At 43.5% G+C, this 23969-nt stretch overlaps 1 protein-coding gene across 1 annotated transcript in view; it reads right to left on the minus strand.

The window, feature by feature from the left end:
* The window catches only part of AOAH (acyloxyacyl hydrolase), a 73436-nt gene extending 50283 nt beyond the window's left edge, over positions 1-23153 (minus strand). The window contains 7 exon segments of the mRNA XM_032181071.1: positions 4584-4683; positions 5772-5832; positions 9286-9381; positions 22078-22232; positions 22480-22610; positions 22613-22747; positions 23094-23153. Of these exon segments, the coding sequence (XP_032036962.1) occupies positions 4584-4683; positions 5772-5832; positions 9286-9381; positions 22078-22232; positions 22480-22610; positions 22613-22747; positions 23094-23153 (738 nt within the window).
* Positions 23154-23969: the final 816 nt, after the last annotated feature.

The following is a 23969-nucleotide window of genomic DNA, read 5'->3' on the forward strand; positions in this document are numbered from 1 at the left end:
TAGAGGAATGAGAGAAAGTAGTAACTAGTAGCAGTGTTTTTATTCAATGAAACTCTAAACAGCTGCTTTCCCTAGTCAGACTTTGTTGGCTTCTAGTTTGTAAAATCTGAGCTGTAGCTGAGAGATCCCAAGCTGGAAACCTAGAAGAGCATGCCTCTCTTCATTTGGCTGAAGTGTGTGTGCACGCACTTGCTTGGACAGTCACCCAGGCAGACACGAGCAGTTTTGGACACTTCTTTATGACCAGGACTGCCACTCTCAATCTAGCCCAACTGTTTGTATCCTTTTCTTTTTTCATAACCATCTTTTGCAAGAGGCTCCTAGCAAGGCCACGGACACATCCCTATTCAAATGTGTGAAATACCTTCATTTTAGTTCTCATTTCCCTAGAAACAAAACTTCCGTTGACTCCACTGCATTGGCTTTGTAACATGACCAAAGTGCTCAGCCAGTCCATGTCACCCAGAAAAACTATGAATCCCAGCCACAGTACTCAGATGAAAGCTGCACAACCAGGCTTGCTGCAAAGATCAGGCTGCCCACAGTAATGTCCATGAGGGATGTGTCTTTTGTTTTGTTCAAAGTGAAAGGTCTGACAGTGGGAACGTGAACCAGCACCAGCGCTTGTGGCAATGAAGCTTACTTTGGTAGAATAAAATGACATTAGCATAAATATGTATATTTTTGCTGATACAAGATGACTCCCAGTAAATTTCTGCTACTGGAGATGAAGATAAAGTCTGCAGTCACAAGGCCTCTAATAATCTGGAGCAAAAAAGGCACTCTGAAGGGCAGAAAGAAGAATGAAGGCTCCTTCCAGCACCAACTGTTCAGGAGACTGGCAGCAGCAGGACACCAGTGCTGAAATCAAGCCATTATTCTAGCCCCAACAAAATCAATTTAAGTATTGCCATTTAACTGAATAGGCCAGCTGGCTTAACACAATCTAGGGAGAAATTGAGATGAGCTTCCTGCAAATCTGCTCCCCACCTGGACCAGAACATGAGGATGGCAGGCAGCACCAAAGCCTTCACCCTATTTCAGCCCTTTTCACTTGGTGAAGGAAAATCCCTGTCACAGGACCCAGTGCAGAAAGCCCTCCACCATTGGAGCTGATGAACATTTTTAGCTAAAACAATATCCTGTCATCCTAAACCAAGTAGCTTGGATAGATGTAGCCACTGGCAGCACTTCTGTGCAGTACTGCAGCCATCATTAGACTATTCTCTGTTGATGCAGCTGTAGCCACAAGGCATGTTACAGCAACTGTAGATGCTGCCCAGACCTCAGCTGCCAATGGCAAACCTACATGTCACTTCAACTGCACCATGTTATTTGGCCTCCTGACTTGGAGGAGTCCCCAGAGCCACTTTTCTCATACAACATGGAAAGGACAGCCTCTGGTAGCACAAGAAACATACAGCAGGAGAGCCTACCCTTGCACCTGCCCTTCTAGCCCTGGTCTATGGGCCACTGGTGGCAATGAGGTGGGGTCACGGGACCCCACACCAAGTGAAATCTGCTCACAGCACTGCACAGCCATGCTGGTGATCTGCACCAACACCTCATCATCCTTCCAGTTCTCCCCACCAACATCAGGGTCTGCTCCCAAAACAACCCTCTTTCAGCCCTGGGGCTGCCCTGCCAGGCAGCTTGCTGATGAGGCTCTGCCCTCCAGCTCCTTGCTGAGAGCTTTGCTCCGTGGAAAGAGAGCAGTGGTTTTTATTCACAGTTGGAGCCAAGTCTCCTAGAATAATCACAGAGCACTAATGGCTCCGGGCAGGTTGGCAAAAAATTAATTTCAGCTAATTTGTCAGAGACTGGGGAAGTGATATAGTGCATATACCACTTACATGGTATGCAACGTCTCAATTATGCAGATAGTTTGCTGGGTCTCTGAAGACATGGCTCTTTCTGTGATACATGTGATCTCAACTAGAGCAACATCACAGAAACGTATCAAAATAAACTAGACTGAAAAAGCAGCTAAGTGTTGATATTTACCATGTTAAAGACAATTAAAACCAGAACATTATACTGCTTTATAAGGGCAAGTAGCTCAGCTTGCATTTCACTCCCTTTGCCAGTACAAACACAATAGTAATTCTTGGAAAATGTGCATCCAAAAGTCTAAATGAATAAATGAAGTACCTGAAAAATCGATATTGTTGAACAAAGCAGTCATTAGTATTAAAGTCTTGCTCAAATACTTGGCAGGGGACTGAGCCAGCACTTGCAGGCTCATATAACTGAAGTGATCAATCAAATTACAAACCAAAGGAGCAAATGTGAGGTAAACTGCATTTTATGCATCTGTGTCTCTGACTGTATATTAATTTTTTTTTTTCCCCCCACCTGTAATTCATCTTTACCCAGTCTGACTTGTTACAGAGTTACTGTGGGCAATTTATCAACCACTTGAGCATGAATTCAGAGCCCTGCTCTTCTTCCATCTCACTGTGCTGTCTGGGGGCACCAAACGTGCTAAGATGGAGACTAAAGCCTGGGTAAAGAAATCATTTTGTTAATAGAGCTCCCTTAATCCTGGTGAGAAGCAAATATGCCTTGACAGAAAGTGGGATATAACCACCATTTGGAAGGGAGAGCTTTTCCTGATGCACAGCCACAAAGCAAAACAAAACAAAAAAACAGGGAGGATGGGTAAGAATACCCTGATTTTGGTGCAAAGGTTTATGACAAACTCCTAAAACTGGCTAAAAAGCTGCCCTTGCTTGCTAAAACATCCATTCCCCTTGGCTTGGCCTCTTTTGTGCCTGTGCAGGGCTAGCTGTGACCTTTAGAAATTGCCCTGAGCTTCACGGTCTGCCAAATCAGGAAAAATTTTTTGCTTACACGGAGAGCCCAAACCCCTCTTTAACTGAAGTTCATTGCCTGCATCCTCTGTCACCCCAAGAGGTGGCTTGCACTTCTGCCCCAGGCAGAAGTCAGGATGCAGGATGGTTTCAACTTCTTTTTGTTCCCCGGACACAAGCAAGGAAGTCCATATGAAAAAATCCATGTCTGGGGCTGGCACTGCAGTGTACGTGCAGCCACGGGTGCCACAGCTGTCCTGCTGCTTGCTCTGCTACACTGGGAAAGCCTGCTAGGCTCTCACCTCCAGCCTGAGGACTCCTCAGGCTGTTCTTGTATAACAAGAACAAAAATGTAAAAAAAAAAAAAAAAAAGAAAAAAAAAAAAGAGAGAGACTGTACGGTCACTGACAAGGTCTCTGCTGCTATAACAAGTGAAGAGGAGGAAAAAACCTATGCAATTATCGGGGCAGAAACTCTTGGAGACTAAAGAAAATTTGTGGGATGAATAAAGACCTGGCTGTCATTAATAGAGCACCTGCAACAGGGCAGATCTGCTGTGCTTTGGGAAGGGTGGAAAGAGCCATGAACTGTTTTACCAGTTCAGATGGAGAATTTCTGAAGAAACATGTTTGATGAAGTTTGGGCAATGTCCTGGTTGAATCAGGTCAGTGTGGGCCCTCTCTTCTCCAGCACATATTTTCTTTCATCCCTGCCTGGTTGCACCCCCGTATATCTTTATGCTAACATGGTACAGGGCACAGAAGTCATATGGGGCACCCACCTGTTATAACATAAACGCTATTGTCATTCTTGGAATACAAGTGTTTCTGCAGCTCTTAATATTAGGTGAACTAAATCTATCCTGGAGATGAACCACAGCTCATTGAAGCCCATAAAAAGGCTCTCACTGATTTCAGTGGCTGCGAGGCAAGACCCTGTGTAAAAATACCTTATGCAAACCTTTAGAAATCAGGGAGAAATTTATCCAGATGCAGGAAAAATATTTCCACAAATAGACTTCTCAGTGAATCACTTGTTTTTTTTTTTGACATTGCCAGACAGCCACTATTGCTGTCAGGTTTCAGTGCGAACTGGGCTGCATGGTGACTGAAAGCAACCACCACAACCAAGTGTATCTGTTTGCACACCTGTGCATTTGCGTTTGTGTTTGAGTGTCACAGAGCTCTGACACACAGTCAAGTCCCCATGGCATAATAACTATCCATCCCCACTGCCGTTGTAACTGCATACATCCCTAGCCTGTGGTAAAAGGTTGTGCAAGTTAGCTTAAACCTCTCCCACAGCAGACCAAGCCAAGTCAAATAACCCCACATTTGTGGTGGGAAGCTAGGGCCCACGCAGGCTGTCACAGCTGATCAGACGATGCAGGATAACTTCTTGTGCCACGGTAACATAGGGGTATAGGTGAACTGCAGCTGAGTATCAGCTTGGGGGCTATTGTGCTGCTTAACAATAAAGTCTGGAGATAATGAGTTTTTTCGGTCTACTCTCTGTCTCTGACCAGGCTAGTAAAAGGAAGGTTGGCACTGCAATTCCCACTTCCTAACAGCCACATTACTGACACTCCAAACAGCATGCTGTGTACCTTCCATTCAGACAGGCATTTTCTGAAAGCATCTGTATTAAAAATGTTTATTCCCCCTCCCCCCCAAACAATACACATGGCCTGAAAGCCTCTGTACTTCTCAATCCCAGCTTAAGCAGCCGTCCACAGCTCACAACTTTGAAAGAAGTCAAAAAGCAACTCACCTTGGGAGGAGGGTAAAGATGACAAAGTGGTTGTCCTGGATCCTGTTTACACAGCCTCAAGGAATGGCAGACCACATCAGCATTCATTTCCCTGTCTATGCTAAATGAAATGGTGCAAAAAGAGAGACAATTATGTTCTTTTGGGTGCTTAGAAGCAGAAGCTATTCCCATGGGAAGCTAAATCTCAGAACTACATGACAGCCTCAGTGCACTTCATCATAGCCCATAACCACTGCTCCGTATACTGTTAGACTGTAAATAACTTTCTGCCATGGTATCCTACTCAGCATTTAAAATTGGATGATAAAAAAGCACTGCACTTGACATGCAGCACCTGAACCAAATGCATTATGACTCTTCTGTTTTTTAATCAATCAAAAGTCTGACAAAAATTTAAAGGTTAAAGTTAATGCATATGCAACTTGGCACATATGAATGTTCAGTCATTAACTCAGAAAAATAACCAGAAATCCTTCAAAGATCCTTAACCTTTAATCACCAAGCGCAAGTGCTAGGACTGTTTCCTTCTTTTTGGGACACACCTCTGGGCCAATCAAGAATTAAATTAAAATGTTTAATTGGAGCACTTCTTCCTGTAAGCACTTTCAGTCCCTTGGCTAGTTTTAAAAATAAAAATAAAAACCCTAGGGAGGGAGAAGGTCTAACAAAGGCTCTGTTAATTAAACTAAGAACTTTCAAAGGGGAATAAAATGATCTATGTTATTTTTCTTTAATCACTTACATTACTTAGTGGGCTTCCCCAAGAGTGTGTATCAAGGTCAGGGCTAAGAGCATGTAGGGGCTGACAATTAGAAAGCTTGATTAAAGATAAAAGGGAAAATGAGAGACAAGTGTTAACATAGTGGGACTCTGTCAAACCTGTCTTGCACACACAGGTTATTCAGATTCCTCCATCAGCCAAACAAGCTGAATTTCAAAATGTAATTACATCAGGTGGGCCTGATCTGAGAGGCAAATGCAGCATGAAAGTGGTTAGCAGCAGCAGCCTGTATTTATTCACTCAGGAACAGCTGTGCCAAATACCGAGCTGGAATTGCTCTCAAGCATTTCTGCTTTAGAAACCAGGTGATTTTAGGAATGAAAACCCTGCATTTCAATCTGACAGTGCATCCATACTTCTGAAAGCACAAACTAAGCCAGGACTCAAGAAGATACAGGTATACTTACAGCTCAGCTATGTGAGGTCCATAAAGTTCAGCAAGGACGTAACAGAAACCTTGCAGTTTTTCTAGAAAACATAAGTTTTTAAAGTAACTCAGCACAGTGAAACTGGTTTTATGATAGTCAAAAAACAGCAGGATTTGCTTTAGGTGAATGATGATTTATCTAAGAGAAATGCATGTGACCCTGACTTCAGCATAGAACCAGAGAATGGATGAAATTCTGAATTTCTGACCTAGGCTGGGACATGAAGCCCTTCTCTGGCTTTAGGCAAGCTACATGGAAAGGACTGAAACGGATAACAAGCACTTGCTAAATGTTCGGAGTGTTGCATCATGTGAAAGCTGAAACAAATCATGTATGCTGCAGCATTTTCTGAGCAGTTTAAGCAAACTGTGACAGGCTTACAAGAAGAAAGAAAACAAATAGATAAAGTGCAGCAAGCGATGAAGGACTTCATGCTACTGCTTGAGCTGCCTCCGTGTCTCTGGGGGATTTTGCAAGGTAGAAGATGCTGTTTTGTATAGAGCAGGAGTAATAACATTCACACAAATATTTGACACTTTGCATGTTGGTCCCTTTCACAGTCTCCAGCCACGTGCTGTCTCAGGGGTCTTTTTTGAATCTGGGTGCAATGTGCCCTTCATGCCCTGCAGAAGACAGCTCATCAGAGGTTTCTTTGAGGTACTGTTGTAAAAAAGCAGCCCCTCCACCACTTCACAACCCCAGGGAGGAGACTGTGTTTCCCAGCCTGAGCAGCCAGGAGCTGGCTAACCATGCACACATCCTGCAGAGGAGGTGCTATGCCCTGCCAGGGCAGCACTGCTGCTGGTAGGAGCCACCAAGAGGCTGGGTTGCACCAGCAACCTCACAGCTGGTGAAATTCCTGAGAGAAGTCATTTCCTCTTGCCCATCCATGACCCTGGCTGTGCTCACCCCAGAGAAATGAGAACATGGCCCTGGAAGGTGCAGGAGGGCACGGAAGCATTATTTCCCCAGCACCCTCCTACTCATTCAGTGTTGCAGACAGCTCTTGTAACAGCAGCAGCTGATTTTTCTTATCCCATGCCAGATATTTTATTTCAATCAAGTTATTAGCTTCATTTCTTTGCCTTTTTTGCTGCATAATTCCTCTCTATTGGCTTTTTAGGAGCTATCTGTGAGTCAAAAATTGGTCTCCTGGCTGGAATTAGATTTTATTCTTGTTCACCTAAAAGGAAAGGCATCATAGACATCAATAACCCCACATTTGGTATCGTTTCTGAATACAGCACCCTTGGATGAGGCTGGGCACCTGTCTCCCTCCGGCTTTGAGGTGGTTGGCCAGAAGTAAATATATTTCCTTCTGCGCTGCTTCAGGGAAGAAATCCCCTAACTTCCCTGTTCTTACATGATAAAACCTTTTTTTTTTTTTCCTCTATAGCTTTGTAGTGTTAGAAATACAATTCCTGGCTGAGTCCCAATGGATAAATATTTGCAGGAAAGATGGTATTAATCATGTTGCCATTTCCACTCAAGCTCTAAGGTGTTTACACAGCAGTGGTTGACAGAAGCAGAGCATGACTTGGAGGCAACACCAAGACAGACAGTCTCAAAGCACATTTTGGATATCAGACACCTCTCTTTCATCCAACAGACAACCAGGATCCAGGCAAACACATATTCTTGCTAACATCCCTTTTACCACAAATACTGCCCGTTCCTCCAGACCTGGCATTTCTGTCTGCTCCTTCACTGGTGTTACTATTAATACTTTCATAGTTTTATTGTCGCTCAAATCACGTACATGGCACATACAAATATTTTCTTGCCAGCACGACTGTGTCTTGTTCTACACAGCCTATGGGATTGAGAAGGAGTGATGGGTGCTGAATTCCTCTCTTTTTCTTTAACTATTTTTGTTTTTGAATAGCATGTAACGTCACTGAAGATCTGATCCAACTCCCCTTTATTGCAATCAAAATTATAAGAGGCCCTTTAACAAAAAAAAAAAAAAAAAAAAAAAAAAGTGCTTATTCCCTTTTTGTCCCTGGAAAAATTCTCATTGCCATTGATTTGTCACAGTTATTCTTAAAAGTAATTGTAGGCATGTGTCTAATAATGAAATGGTTCCTTCAGCAGAAATGGCACGGCCTGATTTAATAGGCTTGCTCCTCATGAGTATCCAAGCTTTTCTATTGTTTCAAGGAGCGAGAGGAAGCTGATGAATCCTGCTGGGCTGCAGAGTTCACCTCCTAGGGGAGGATAAATTGGGTTACACAGTAGCTCCTGCACAATCCCTAGGATTTTTCACTCCTTTCAAGTTCAGGGTCATTTTTTTCTATTGGGTGTATCCATGCATCTCATAGAAGGTAACTGGATTATACAGATTTAGCTAAAGGGATAATAGGATTTTATGTGTGTAAAGAATGGCAGTTGAAAAGAAATATCTTGACATGTCAGCTGAACACAGTCCATGGAGTGAATCATGATCATAGACCTAGCATGTCACGTTTTAAAGAAGAAAATTGTGTTTTAATATCAGGATCAGCGCTTCTAATTGCAACTTCATGGTTATGTGCCTATAATTTAAAACACTGAGGATATTACTTATGGAATAGAAATAAGATAAGCATCATTCTGTCAATGAATGAATTCCAGTAATTACCTCCCCGCCCCATCCTGTATCAGGAAATAATGTCTTGGAAAGGAAGGAATTAATATTCTACATGCATCTTCTGTGAAACGGAGGTCTATCAAGATGGTTTCTCAGAGATACAATTCATGAAGGCCTATAAAAATGGCTCTTTAATGTAGAATCCTAAGCCACCTTTTTGCATTCATAAAGTTAAAAAGATGACATTAATGTGAGATCTAGCTACTTAAATAGTTGTAGGATGGGTCTGTGAAGCACAAAGCTATTTTGGTATTCAAACTGTTCTCTATTTAGAGACGTGCTTGGACAGAGAGACTCCCTTGGGATAAAATAAGAGAAAGAAAAGGGGGAGTCTACATATATTCATATGGAATAGCTCTCACTTTTGAAATTTTTTCTCATCAGTTACATTTCAATAGCTTTTCTGTGCAGACCAAATGGTTCACATCTTACCGCTGTCAACCTCAGCTAATTTTTATGATTTTACAATAGTGGCTTCCTATCCATGCTGAAAATATTTTAATCTTCTCAGTTGCTATAAAGACCCGTATCAACAAGAAAGAGGAGTGGCTGGACATACATCGAATCTGACTATTTTTAAGCTGTTAACAAAGAGACAAAGGGGAGACAAAGAGCAGGGAGAAAGGGACTGACAGGCATGTGGGCATAATACAATCCCATTCACTGTAGCTCTGGGACAAAATCCCAGCTCCACTGAAGCCACGTCTTTCCTGCAGATAGCACCTGGCTATCTTTCAGCCACATTGATTTTAGATGCTGCACGAGAAGTGGCTAAGGCTTTTTCAGACTCAATGTGTGAATTTTTAATTAACAGAGAAATACAGCAGTACTGATGTAACATATGGCACATTATTTGGTACTTACCAGGTATGTAGTTGCACAGTCTCTCCACGGCTGCCTTTACTGTACTGTTGTGCCACTGTGCAAGCTGTTCAATCACAGAGACCACAAGCACACATCCTTCAAACAAACAAACAAACAAACAAACAGAGTGAATACAGTTATCCCCATTGTGTGATGAAGCACCCTGTGCCATACTTCAGGTGTCATTGGGCATTTAATTTCTTGATATGCTCCATGGCAGATGAGTGCTTGGGGGAGTGAATAACTGTAAATTTCTGACTTTATTCAAAAACATGTAGGTTATCAGAGAGACATATCGATGTAAAAGGAAAGCACAGAACAGCCTGGCTTTTACAGCACCAAACATGGCTTTTAAATAAAGGATTTTCTATCCTTTCAAGGATGAAAACCAAGGAGTGCAGTGGAGAGCTGCAGCTTACAGCTGTCAGCTTTGCCTCCTGCCCTCCTGGTACCTTTCACACGAAAAAGGACACACATCTGTACCTGATGGGACTTCTTGTTCACACAAGCCACACAGAAAGCTACCAAAACTAGAAAATGAATGGGTGATATGGCTGCCTGCAAAAGAAATGTCATGGACCAGACGTGTGTGCCGACAGCCATGGGGCATCACAACCACTGTGGCACCATTTCTTCACAGGCTTTCCTCTGAAGCCCAGTGGTGTTTGGCATGCGTAGGGCCATTAGGCCCAGCTAGCCATTGCCTAAAGCCAGAATGCCACAGGGTTCTTTCTGCTCTCCCACGGTGGTAAAGAAAACATTTCCTCTGAACTACAGAGGTGATCATTTCACATCACTAATCTTGCTGCAAGCAGGAATAAAGCTTATCTGCTCCTTGTAGTGGGTACAGCTGAGACCTAAGAGCTTGCACATCATAGTAAGGTGTTTCCTGAGGTGTGAAGCACTAATTTTCTGATACTTTTAAGATGAAGAAGCTTCAGTGTCATCTGCATATACAGATAATTCCAAATTCACACAATGACCATAACCCTCTAATTTCAGGCAGATTTTAAATTGCTGTGAGTCAGCATTGCACTCTCCATTTCTGCAGTGGCTCCATCCTTTTATTAAACAAGCAAACAAACAAAAATTCGGTGATGTCAACTCTAACAAAAATAGTTACACTTCACAGCTATTGGGGAGAGTGAGGTCCCAGCATGGACTCAGAGCCTACGTAACACAGCTGGGTATCCCAGACAGCCAGGAGACAGGGAGCCAGAAGGGAGCCACTCTCACTCAAAATCCTCTGCAGAATGATTTATAAAGGATGCCATTGCCTCTCATCAGCCTGGAAGAATAGGAGAGTATATGGAGACAGATTCAACCAAGAGAAAACCCCAAAACAAGTCATTCCTTCTTCTCTCAACCCTGCAAAACACACAAGCTAGCCTGAGCAACACTCATAATCCAACAGGTTGTCCTGAGGATAAAAATACCCTTGGTGCTTCACTTTCCTCTGGAATACAAAAAGACCGCCTCCACTGAAGATATAAGACATTTTCTCTCTCATATTTGTCAAAGTACTGCAGAGGGGGGAAAAATAGCTATTTTTGGTCCAGCTCTGCCAAACAGAAACAGAATTCTCAATCACAAAAACAATCATTCAGGTAGCCCTACTCAGGAAGAGGTTTCCTGGCAATTAAATGGAAATTTTTCATGTTTATTAAGTCAGTCAGGCACTTCTGTGTCTACTGAACCAGGCCCAAGGGGAGATTTGCTTTGCCTGAGAATTAACAGAGTCATTGCTGAGATGGTGAAGTACTTAATGCAGTACCTTGGGCTACTGGATGCTATATGAATATAAATAACAATAATAGCCTGGCAACTTGGGAAAAACCCACGGAGCTGTACTTCAGGGTGCTTGGTCTCATAATGCCATTTTTACTGTCACACAGAGGATGCTATAACCCCTCCCTGCTGCAGGCACCCATCAGCCACAACTTCATTCTTCGAGTGCTCTCCTTGAATGCAGTTTCTCCAGATGAAACACTACACGTGACAGGAAAAGCAGGTGAAGAAAGACTTGACTGATTTTCAAGGGGGTCTGCACTTCCAGTTAGAGGTGTCCTTTGCCTCAGATGCTGTGGCTCTCTGCTCCTTCTGGTCTGCTGGCACTTCTTGTTGTCCCACCACAGGCCATGCCCATGGTGACTACAGAACCTTTCCTCTAGACTGAGGTCATCAGGAGCAGCTCTTGGCTTGGAGACTGTAAGTTACTCAGGAAAAGGAGAAACGTGTAAGGACTTACTCCAGTCCAGGAAGTCAACCCCACCCATGCTCCCTGATTTTTGGATAAAAAACACACTCCCCCCCCGGGAGCAATTCAGATTTATTCTCTAGGAGAACCTGTGTCCTGTGTTGAGTTATAGGTAAAGCCTCAAGGGGTTAGTGTCCATAAGCTGAAGTTAACTTAGACTATCCTTGCTCCTACTACAAATCCTTGTTTCTCATCATATAGGGCATCTTCCTCTGGATTTAGTGGTAGGAAAAGGATTCATGGCTGGCTGCAGCAGAAGAAGCCACTACCCCCTAACAAAATCAACAGAAATGTCCCTGCATGCTAAATAAACAAATAATCAGAAATGCTAACAAGTTATCCTAACCATTAATAGCTCTTAATCCTGTAGGCTAAAAATGTAAAATAGCTAAAAATGACAGGGGGAAATCATATGTCTCTGACTGTGGAAATCTCACTGCCATAATTAAGTATGATTACTTGTGTGTGAGAGTATAAACTTCTTAATTCTCTGGGATCTGTAAAAAAAGCACTTCCAGATCTGGACAGTCATTAGCAACTATTGCTTGCTTTTAATTTACTAGATATTTACATGTAATTTATTTCTCATTATGGGCTGGGCACATATAAAGCAATGTATCGTAAAATGGCTGGGGTTGGAAGGGACCTTAAAGATCATACAGTTCCAACACCCTGCCATGGGCAGGGACACCTTCTACCTGACCAGGTTGTCCAAAGCCCCGTTCGACTTGAACACCTCCAGGGATGGGGCATCCACAGCTTCTCTGGGCAACCTGTCCCAGTGTCTCACCACCGTAAGCAAAGAATTTCCTTCTAGGATCTAATCTAAATCTCCCCTCTTTTAGTTTAAAATCATTCCCACTTGTCCTATCACTATCTGCCCATGTAAAAAGTCACTCTTCATCTTTTTATAGCCCCCTCTAGGTACTGAAAGGACATGGTGAGGTCTCCCCAGAGCCTTCTCTTCTCCAGGCTGAACAGCCCCAGCTCTCTCAGACTTTCTTCACAGGAGAGGTGCTCCAGCCTTCTGATTATCCTCATGAGAGCTCTTGCACTCTAAGTGTCCTTAAAGAGTTGCCAGCTCTGATCAGTTGCCCTGTCACCAAGGTCAGCGTCCCATGGGGTCTCACCCACTAATTCTTTAAACAGGTGGGATTTTGGTCTCCTAATGTTCATGGTCCTGACTTCGCTCTTTGCCAGGCCCATATTCCTCAAGATCACAAACTCAGCCATGGTGTGGTTGCTGCAGCCCAGGCTGCCTCCAGTCTCAGCCTTGTTAACAAGTTGGTCTGTGCTGTGGAGCACCAGCAACACTTCTCCTCTGGTTGGTTTGCCACCAACCTGGGCCTTGAAGTTACCCTTAGTGCACCGCAGGAGTCTCCTGGGTTGCTCATGGCCTGCTGTGCTGCTCTCCCAGCAGACGTCCAGGGGTCGAGGTCACCATCAAGATGAGAGCCTGCAGGCACAATGCTCCTTGTAGCTGAAGCAGGAAGGCCTCAGCAACAGGCTCCCCTCGGCCAGGCAGCTGCCCAGAATGCTCCTGCCCTACTTGCTCAGGTGCACCCCATCCAGTGTCAGCATGCCCGGTCTCTCAAAGGTGCATCTGAGATCACAGAACCCAAACCTGAGTATGGTATTAGCCATGCAGCGTATCATTCACCTGATCCGTCCACCTCCTTCTTTTGGGGTCCCAGTCTCCAACTGGGAGGATAGAGAATACTACCTGTGCTCCTGATCCCTTCAACATCTTTCAGAGGGACACAGAACCCTTTTTGATATTTCACAGTCACTTCACTGTGGCCTTATTCGACCCTACATGAAAAAGTAGGGATAGGTTTTATTCCCTTGGCTTTACTAGGCTTGGTAGCGTCTTTGTGATATCGTGACTGTGGGTTCCCAGCAGGCAGAAAACATCTCTGGAGAGATTGTCCGGATGGCAAATTGGTGCTTCAGCGCCTCTCAGCAAGGAATCTCCAGTTACTAATACCCTTCACCCTAGAGCAGCTTCCTGGAGTTCCCTGCAGTGTAGGGTCTGGTCTGGGTCTGGATAGATAGGCTTCATAATTAAAGATTATGAAAAGCTCAACTTTTCTTTTTTTTTGTAGTTGCATATGAATTTTGTTAGAAACAAGTTTCAAGAAATTGACTTTGCTGTCACACTTCAATAACAACAGGTTTCAATACCTTGCCAGGCTGAAGGATGTTTTCTCTGGAAGAAATTCATTGGTGGTGTAATGCCTACCAGCCATTAGAGACTTTGGTATTAATAAAACACTTGTCTCTTTTAGTGGTAGTTTGTCCCATCTGCTATTAATTTCTGAAGAGATAAGAGAAAGCCATAACCATTTTACTCAGCAGCAGTAATCTGAAAACACACGTCAGGAAGTACTTCTTCCCGAGTATTTGAAAATAGCATGTAATAATAAAATGATGTTTCCAATATGCTTGGAAAAAAATAATAATCATACCCCAATAATAAAATCAGAGCTAGAGAGATTCATTTCTTAGCCACAAAGCCTCTGGCAGTTTGAACAGACTATTTAACTTAATCCACTTCTGCTGCACATGTTTGAAAGGATCTGTAATTAGAATTATACCTGCGGATGTCAAGGAGTGTCTGGATGCTGAGAGATGCTTTTGTAAGTTTTGGATTTGTGGATATTTTTGTCCAGTAAAATGGATTTCTGGCACCTAGCACATCATCCTTTGCCATTTTTTGCTCAAGCTCGTGAGTGTTGGAGCCTTTTCTTGCCCATCTAGCCATATCAGCATTCCCCAGCTATAAATTAGCTGTACCCCTGAAGCACAAGAAGAAATAAGCCAAGAAAAGTGGCCTTGGACACAAATAGCTCTCCATAAGCCCTACCCACTAGGCTGTGGTTGCCCTGCCTGCTCCCGTGGTGCAGGAGCTGGAGCCTTAGTTGGTGAACTGGCAAACCTCTGCCTCAAATACCTGTCTGCAGCAGCAAAGCACCTGTAAAAACAAATCCACCTATCACATTCCTGGTTCTATACAGAAGATTAAGGTTTTCATGAAACGTGGGCTTCACTTCTTCCATTTCGGATGATCATTTCATGTTGTGGGTTCCAGTACATCTTTTAAAATGAATCATACAGAGGTGGAGTTCCCAGAGGTAGTCTACAAAGTGTATTGGACCATACTGTGACTTCTCATGCTGATGCTAATGTTCTGGAGTAAAAACACTTCTTTCCGAATTTGCCTAATCCAGGTCCAGTTCAACCCAAAATAAGGCATTCCTATTTGAAATGAGTGTGGGGAGCTAATTAGAAGTCAGCAGGTCTACTGTTTTCTTCCCTGAGATGGGGAACAAAACTGTACATGGGTACTCCAGGTGCAGACAGACCATGGATATTCAATGTCCCAGTACAGGAAAGATTTTTTTTCTACTATATATACCTTTTCTAATACTTCCCCACACCCATTTTGCATTCTGCTGCTGCTTCTGAACACTGAGCTGATACCTTCAAAGAACAACCCATTGAAATCTCTGGATTTCCTTCCAACATGCAAATAGTCAGCTCAACAGATAGGTGTATAGGCAAAGTCAGGATTGTTATTTTCCCATGTGATCCACAGCATTTGTTGCTTTGAAAGACTATTTAGAAAGGGATGTGACTATGAAAGTCTTTTAACTCAGACTTTGTTTTTTATTCCATTTACAGTTAGAGTTATTGTATTTCATAGAGATACTGATGTTATGGAATATAATTATAGGCATCTGTATTCTAATATGTTGGCGTATACAAAACCTTTTTTCACCTAAATTTGCCAAGTGTCATAAAATATCCTGAAAATGCTAAATGATATAGTACTACCAAACGTGACACTGGGCATAAAATTACATATAGTATACTGGGTAAAGATATTTTTGAAATTTTGATGTCAATATAGCAGTATCTCAAGTGTATCATAGCTCTGTAACAAAAATAGCTAACCCTAGAATATCAATTATCATTTCTGTTGTTCATGCCTCTGCAGCTCATGCAACAGCAGTGAGACACTTTAGACCCTGAGCTTCAGAGCTCTACTCATTCATTATTGTTTCCTTAAGATGTCCTATGAGGACTCTGATACCGTTACGCTGGTACAGAAAATTTAGTTTCCATCTAGTGGAACACTCTGGTATCTATACCTGCCAGCTAAACGCATCCCTGGTGTTTCCTGTAGTATACTTTAAAGAGCCCTATTTAACTAGATCTATAACCCCAGGCATTTCCAATTGAAAATTAATTAATTAAAAAAATGTATGCGTGCCATTAACATATTTTTCATTTTCAAATCTGGGAAGAGTATTAGAAATGTACTGAAGCCTGAATGGTGGCAGAGGCAGTTTTATTATCTCTTGACATTGGGACTGTTCCCTTGTCCAGTGCCAAACAGTGAGCCACATGGATAATTTCATTCAGTCTGCAGAGATTTGACCATTTTAAGATCTGGAATGCACAAAACTTGTTTCAAATGTACAGTTCCTAAAATCACTGAAAATTATTGCCTTAAATATATATGCAGGTTGTTCTGAAGTTCTGTGTAGGGCTAACATATGAACAGTAGTGGGAGGCACATATATTGGGGCAATCAGCAACCAAACAGACAATACTAAATAAGTAAGATTATTAAAGAAAGCATATACTAAAGGCAATCGTCAGTGACATACAAGACTACCCACGTCTGTATATGCACATATAGATATATGTATGTGTATTTACACCCAAATGTACGTATATAGGTAGGTATGCGAAGCACACCTTTTTATTGAGATCAGTAGATATATTTACATTTTATAGTCATAAACTTTCAATAGGATTTGGGGTGATCTTGAAAATTAAATTTTTACCATCAGTTGTTAAAAAATAGAAATTGTTGTAGAAAATATTTCCTTTTTAAGAGTTGCTTTCATATCTTCCTCACTACTCATGCCTGTGGTTTTTCTGTCTGATGAACAATCATAGCAAAAAAGGCTGCAGTTAAATATGCTATTTGTTGCTGATCATCAGACCAAGTTTTGCTGCTGTGTTAACTGACCAATGTCAGTGAAGGGAACAGAGGTGCTGCAGCTTCATACCGAGTTAACTGCAATCGAAACCAAGCCCAGACTTTCCCCAGACAATATGTGCACAGCCGCTTTGTCTGAGCATGGTGATGAAAAGCCTCCAGCCCCCTTTGGTGAATTCCATAAAGTTTTGGGGAGCTCTGAATGCCACTGGTCCTGCTGCCACTCTGGGCATATTTCATCCCCATGTCCATGCACAGAGGTGAGCTGCTGGGTACATCGACTATCACACAAATCAACACAGGTGAAAACCAGTGTTTTGTACAGCTGGGCAGCTCTGAAACGTGCATTTTTTAATGTAACCAGAGCTGAAAATATGTTTGAAAACCACACACCCTCATATGTTAGGAATTATGTTCTCATGGGTGGACGGAAGAGGTAACCCATGAAGGTTACTGAGAATGGCATTATATTGAGCACAAAGGCGGTGAAATTTGCTTCCCTGGCTGCTGACCCACAGGATCTCGCTTTGCTAGCGAAGAAGATGGAAAGCGTTGCTGTCTGGGTGTATCGAGCACTCCCTGACTAATAGCCTCATTCCAAAAAGGGCAGCCAAAGTTAATCGGCAAAAGGAGCAAGGCAGCCTGCTGCTGGGGAGAAAATAAATAAACTCTGCTATTTGCAAATGATGCTTGCAGTCACAGAAGAGAGAGCCAGAAATGCCGTCCGGGAAGAAGCCATCCTACACACACCTCTAGTCTAGCAGCTAACCAATGGTGTCTGTGCTGTTCCTAAGGGATAGAGCTGTTAAGACCTCTAATGAGGTCTTCTACAGCCTCCTCAGGAACTGATGACAGTGCTTACTTATTGTTACCATTAGTACACACTCTTCCTAACCTGAATGCCCCTAATCTGAATAGTATGTATTTCCATTATTTATTGTTGTGTCTGTTAGGATCCTGGAGGATAAATCACCCCTTTAATGTTTTTGAGGACAGATTTAACATCTTTTCTCAAGTTTGTCCTCTCTAGACTAATTAACTCCAATTTATTCAATCATGCTTTATAGTTTATGTTTGTTTTCCTCTGAAATCTCCAGTCACTCTGCTTCATTCCTGATGGACAGCCCCAAAAGGGAATGCAGAAATTCCTCAGGGGCTTTGTCAGTGCTGGGAAAGGTAGTGGGTTACTTCATATGTCTTGCAAGCTAACTCCTGTTCACACATCTTGGTGTCTGCAGTGTGTGTGTTCACCCTGACAGCATGCCATCATTGTGCCACTACAAGCCCAAATGATCTTCCCTGGGGATGCTACCTAGCCAGCCATTCCTCATCCGCATACCTGTGTTGAAATGACTTTTTTTTTTTTTTTTTTTTTTTGGGGGGGGGCAACCACTCCAAGTTTTCAAGACTGTTTTGAATTTAATCCTGCCCTACACTATACTTGCAAGCCTTCTCAGTTTTATCTAAGCTATTAATTTAATAGCACTCTATTATCCAGGCTAAACAAAATATGGAATGATACTACATTCAAAGTTGAGGTCTAAGAAAGATCTGATTTTGTACATCCTTCCGCATAGAGGGTGAGCTATTTGTAATTACTCTGTGAACAAGGCCATACACCAGTTTTATTCCACTGCGTAGAAACTTACTGAGGTGGTGCCAAAAGCCTTACTAAAATCAAGCATCTACTGCTTCTTCTGTGTCTACATGTTGTTATCCTGTCATCAAAGAAAATTAGGTTGTTCTGACACTGATTCTCCATGATAAATCAAGTTAGGCTCTTATTCATATTTATTTTTGAAAGGTGCTTTGAAAAAATTTTGATTAATTACTGCATGAATTTTCCAGGAACTGATGCTTAACTGACTGATCTACAGTTCCCCAAATTTCATTTTTTTCACCATTTGGAAGAGATGAATGTAGCAGTTCCTTCCTATCTTTCAGCATCTCCCCTGTTTTCCAGGGCAACTTCTGCCTCTCCTGAGTGTGGCTCAGACACTTCTGGACGAATTTGACTTTGCTAGAGTACAGGACAACTTGCAGACACTTTAATTGCTCTGTCATAATTCAGAAGGGGAATAAAAGCTTTACAACTTTTTCAGAAATAGTATATAAATAATGAACATCGTCTTACATGTAAAGAAATATTAACATTGGCATTACTAGTTACTGGGATTACTGTACTATCTTTGGGTACATTAGTACTAGCTTAAGTAAACATTTACTTGCCTCGTGAAATGGGTGGTATTTTCCTCATTTAACAGATGGGAAATGTCAAAGGCCTGAGCTGGGTATTCAAAGGTCACACATACTTAATTCTTGAGAGAAAAACACACAGCATCTTGCTCTCCGGATGCCCCAACGAAACTCTCAGGCTGCTTCTAGCAAGAGGTTTTCTAGGTCTTGTCCTGAAGAAACCCCTTGAGACATATTGCCAGTTAACAACAAACCCAGAAACTAAAACCAAATCTAAAATCCAGCTCCCAAAACAGTGCACAGACCGTAAACTCGCTGTCTTTGCATGAGCAAAAAGCATCTTCATGGGTATTCACATAGAGGAAAACATATGAAAGCCATTTCACCTGTCATTGGGACAAAGAAGAAGCGTACATCACATGCAAGGCCTGCAAGAAGACTAGAGGGAGAACCTGAGCTGGTTTCACTACATGCAAAAGAGGGAGCATTTCCTCAGCCTGGGGAGGCAGGAGACAGTTTCATAGATGGAGAAAAGAGACTGTCAGGTGCTGGGAAGCTTTCTCTGAAGACAGGGCAAAGGAAAGACCATGTGGAAGCTCTGCTCTCTAGTACCTATTTAAAAGTAGGTTGGAGATGTTTAGGAACTACGTAGGAACACTAGATCTGATCTCAAGGCCAAGAGGGTTATCACCAGGTTCTTTCCCTCTTTCTTCTATAATTCTAAAAGGCAGCAGCATTAAATCCCTTTCTAGGGGGATTATATATATAATATATATATTCTATATATTTTTTATACCAAGTCAATTGTGAAAAGTCGTTCTTTGAATTAAGCAGACTTTTTTTTTAATAATAATTATTTTTTCCCCAAGAAAATGCGTCAAAAATGACCCAACCATTTCCCCAGTATGACCAGAACATCCTGGGGGAGATGGTGCCTACCCAGGGAGTGCCGCTAGCAAGGGGAGCAGAAAAAGGGTGACCAAATTGTAACACATTCAGCTGGGGTACCAGAGCTGTACTTCACTCTCCCATCATATAATTTCTGCATACTTCTTCGAGGTGGGTTTTACTTTCAGTGGAAAGAGTTTATGGAAAATATTTTCTGTGTTTTGTAACTGAAAGAGCATCTATTTTGTCACTGGCATTGTCTATTAACTTAGTAATCTCTGTCATGTGAGTTGAGCACACAGAGCAGTGCTCAGAAATGACTATTCAATGTGCAGACACCTCATTTCACTTAAAAGAAAAAAAATGAGACAAATGTTTTCAAAAGATTAGTCCCCTGACCAAGCATTTAATTGAGAAAGTCCATTTCTTCAAGAAAACTCCTCTATGTTTCGCAGTGGGTGTCTCTAATGTTAAAAATACTGCCTTGGTCTATATGGCCAAAAAGTCAGAGAAAGTTCTCACAGCCCTCTTCTGATGCCTTCCCAGACAGAAAACTGAGCTAACAGTGTCTGTGGTCAAGCTGTTGAAAGGAAATTATACTTGCCCTCCCAGAGATGTGGTGCATCTCGACTTCATTTCTGCTCCTAGGAGGGCTGGTCACCAAACCAGATGATACCCCTGTTCCAGTGCAACCAACACCCCTGTCCTCTTTGTGAAAGGGAAGAGGCACAGGCAGCTTGTCCTCCTTTCCAAGAGATAGCCAAAAAAGCAGCTAACCCACAAATCCCTGGGGTGATTGCTGGGGTGCCTGTGGTCACCAGCCTTGCCCTGTGATGCTTCAGTGCCCCGCAGACTTCTCTCTTGTGGTTTACAGGAGTGGTGAAGGTCTCTGGGGGTCATTTAGGGTTTTTGTGCATCAATGGGGCAACTAGGTGCTCATGAAGTAGCTGGAAAGGGCAGACAACATTTGGAGCTGAAATTTAAAAATTCAGCTGTAATAATCCCAGGGGAAGCATGCTCACCTCTTCCTCCATGCCATTAAAAATGCTGCTGACTAAAGATCTGGCCATTAAAAAGCACCATCTCCCTCTCACTACCTGCTCCAGCAGCAGTGGTCCCAGGCAGCCATTTCTGCTTTTCACCACTTGCTTTCATTTTCTGGCTGGCGGCTGAGCCCTGGCTGGAGCTACTCAAGTCCATGACTTCGCTCTGCTTTCCATTCACCCTGCCTCAGCACTGCTCAGATCCGCACTTTGGGTGGCTTGGGAGCGTGGGAAACAAACAAACAACAACAACAAAATTTCAATCAAGCTTAGAATTATTTCTAATTGTGCTCCTTGAGACACAATGAAAATTATTTTTGCTTGAAATATTGCCTTCTGAGGCATGGAGAACTGCAACGTGATTTATTAAAAATGCCCTGAAAGCTAAAAAAAAGACAGTGTAAAACATTGGGTCATAAAGTTAAGTGATGGATGTGGTTGATACATTTGTGTGCATGCAAGATGTAAGCCGCCACATCCCTCTAGGCATACAGAGTGTCACACCGACAGCCCTTCTGACGCAGAGATACCCCCAGGTCACGCTGACCAGTCACCAGTTCTGCTTTGGGAAGAAATTAGTCAGGGGTGTCAGGGCTGCACAATGCTCCCAGCCACAGCTGCTGTGGAGATCCCCACAGGCACGTTGGCTCTGTGGGAGGGGGCTGCCAAAACGCACCCCCCCCACCTCAGCTGGGCTGCCACAGTCCTGTTCAGGGAGCACATGGGAAGTGCAGGATACACTCATGAGAAGGAGAGATGGGAGGAAGGAGCCCTGGCAGTTTGTTGGCTGCACAGCAGGAGATGGGACTACCCTGATGTCCCCCCCTGCTGGCATCCCTTGGCCCCAAAACCAGCACAGGGATCAGCCATGCCGCCAGGTCCTGGGGAATTTCAGCTGCAGCATGCAAGCACCTTGGACAACAACCTTCCAGGCATTTATCTGTGGCCCAAGCGAGGATCAGCTACTCTCAGGAGTGGTCTCCTGGGAAAGGGAATCACCGAGGAGACCCTACATGAGCCAGGGGACAGCGTGTCCTCCCGTGGCTACACACCACCCAGCCTGACCCACCGCCAGCATCGGGAACTGTCGCCAGTTTTCCAGGTCCCAGACTTATAAACGCTGAAGCCACAGCTTCAGACACCATTCCCTGTAGAGCAAAAAACCGTGAACTTTGGGAAGCAGCCGCTCAAAAACAAAATCATAAAATAACTCCAGACACCACGCTGGCCTTGCAACATCTTAAGTGATAATTTCGCCAAAGGCTTTGGGTATTTTGCAGTACAGCTGTAGGAACAGATAAAGGAGTGATTTACGACATGCACAGCAGTGCTCCGCTCACCGGTGCAGTAACAAATGAAGTAGCCGGCCGGGCAAACAGAGCCTGCATACATACCGACACAGGTGTGTCTTTTGTACAGCCCGGAGGGGAGCAAAGGGGGCGGTGAGTCGTCTCCGCTGGGCAGAGGGGAGAAAGAGGCAGCCTTCAGCAGCAGCAGCAGCCAGAGGATGCAGAATAAATTAAGAAATGTCTGCCTAGAGGCCCTCATCCTAAGGAAAGAGAGAGAAAAAAAACAAAACAAACAACAATCAGATGGGAAGAGCGCACGTGCGCCTGCATTCCCTTAATGCGCGGGGAGCATCCTGCATCCCTATCACACTGGCAGCTCCCGCGGGGGGTAAAATACGATGCAGGGCTGCTCCCCAGTCTGCCCCTATGGAATGCAGGGAGCACCCCACACTCGCCCCATGGCTGTGGTGAGGGGGCTATGTCCCTGCAGCTCTTGCTGCCCTCCACACCCCCCCATGGCCTGCAGCCCCACCTGCAGCTCTTCCCAACCTGCCGGCCTGGCGGGACAAAGAGGGTTGCCTGAGCAGCTCTGGCTCAGTGCTCTCGCTTCTCCTGCACCAGCAGTGGGTGACTAACGACCTTAAAACCACAGCAGCTGCCGGAGCCACTCAGCATTAATAACGCAAGACACTCCCCTGAGCAACTAGTGTTGCAAAAAGAAAACAACCCACAAAACCCTTCCTCCCCCCCCTGGGCCCAGCACTCCTCTGCCCTCCTCCGCTCAGATAAATAAATAAATAAATACTCTCCTTCTGCTTCTTTAGAGCAGGGTTTCTGTACAGGAGGATGGGATAAAAATAAAATAAAATTAAAAACAAAAACAAAACAAAACAAAAAAAAACAGAAAGAGGCTGCCGGCAGCAGAGACCAGGTCAGGAGGATGGGCTGGCAGCTGCTGGCACGATGGCAACAGTGGGAGCGAAGTGAGCTGCACATCTGGGAGTGGGCTGGGGCAGCCCTGCTCCCACCAGCCTTGTGAACATCCCTCAGCTGCCTGTGAGGTTTGGAAATGCTGATCTGTCCCTGCTCAGGCAGGCACAACAGCTAAAGGGTTTTCCTGCCTGTGCTGTTGTTCTTGAGGACGAGGCTGCAGCCAGCCATTCCCTGGCCTGAAGACTCATGGTCGGCTCTCCCAGATGTGGGCAGGCTTTTGTTGCAGGACGCTGAAGTGCAATGAGGAGCCTGTCTCCTTTGGCACCTCTACAGACTTCTCAGGCATAATTAAAGCAGGCTCGTAAATGGCGCTGTAAAGGGAAACACGGATAATATAAATCAGCAGTTTCTCATCTTTAAAATCAATGATTCCCTACCAAATCCTCAGCCAGTCCTGCAGATCAATATGACGCCACAGCAATTGTGTCATCTCTAGTATTTAACATGGCTTTTGTGAATGGTTTCTTAAGACTTCTCTTCAGCAGGAGCCCAACCTAAGGCGCTTTCAGAGATGGTCACTAAAAGCCTGCCTCAGCTCTGGGGAACAATTTGCCTTGTGGTCCATGGTTTTGTAATCCAGTGGCTCTGGAAAAAAAAAAAAAAAGTTAACAATTTCAATATGAGTACGTATCACTGTATATATTCATTCCCTAAACCAAGACATTGGCTTGCAAATGTATGTTTTTCCTTTTTTTAGGGAAAAAAAATACACCCAAAATAGAGCTAATAGCTGTTGCTGAGCTTTGCAGGCCTGTTCCTGCTTATCGTTCTTCATATAGCTAGCAATGTTCAGAGCAGCTCCCTCTTTTTTTTTTTTTTTTTTTTTTTTTTTTTAAATAGCAGATAAACAAAAATCATAGTGCAAAGTACCTTATCCATATGCCAGCCCTACTGAAATCTGCAGGATGTTTTTCTTAACGCTGTAAAAACTTGCTATAAAAAGCCGCTGTGCTACAGTGACTGCAGCTCCATTAAACCCTTTTTAACATACATATCACTTGGTT

The sequence above is a fragment of the Aythya fuligula genome, chromosome 2 (genome assembly GCF_009819795.1).
Source record: "Aythya fuligula isolate bAytFul2 chromosome 2, bAytFul2.pri, whole genome shotgun sequence".
Taxonomy (NCBI): domain Eukaryota; kingdom Metazoa; phylum Chordata; class Aves; order Anseriformes; family Anatidae; genus Aythya; species Aythya fuligula.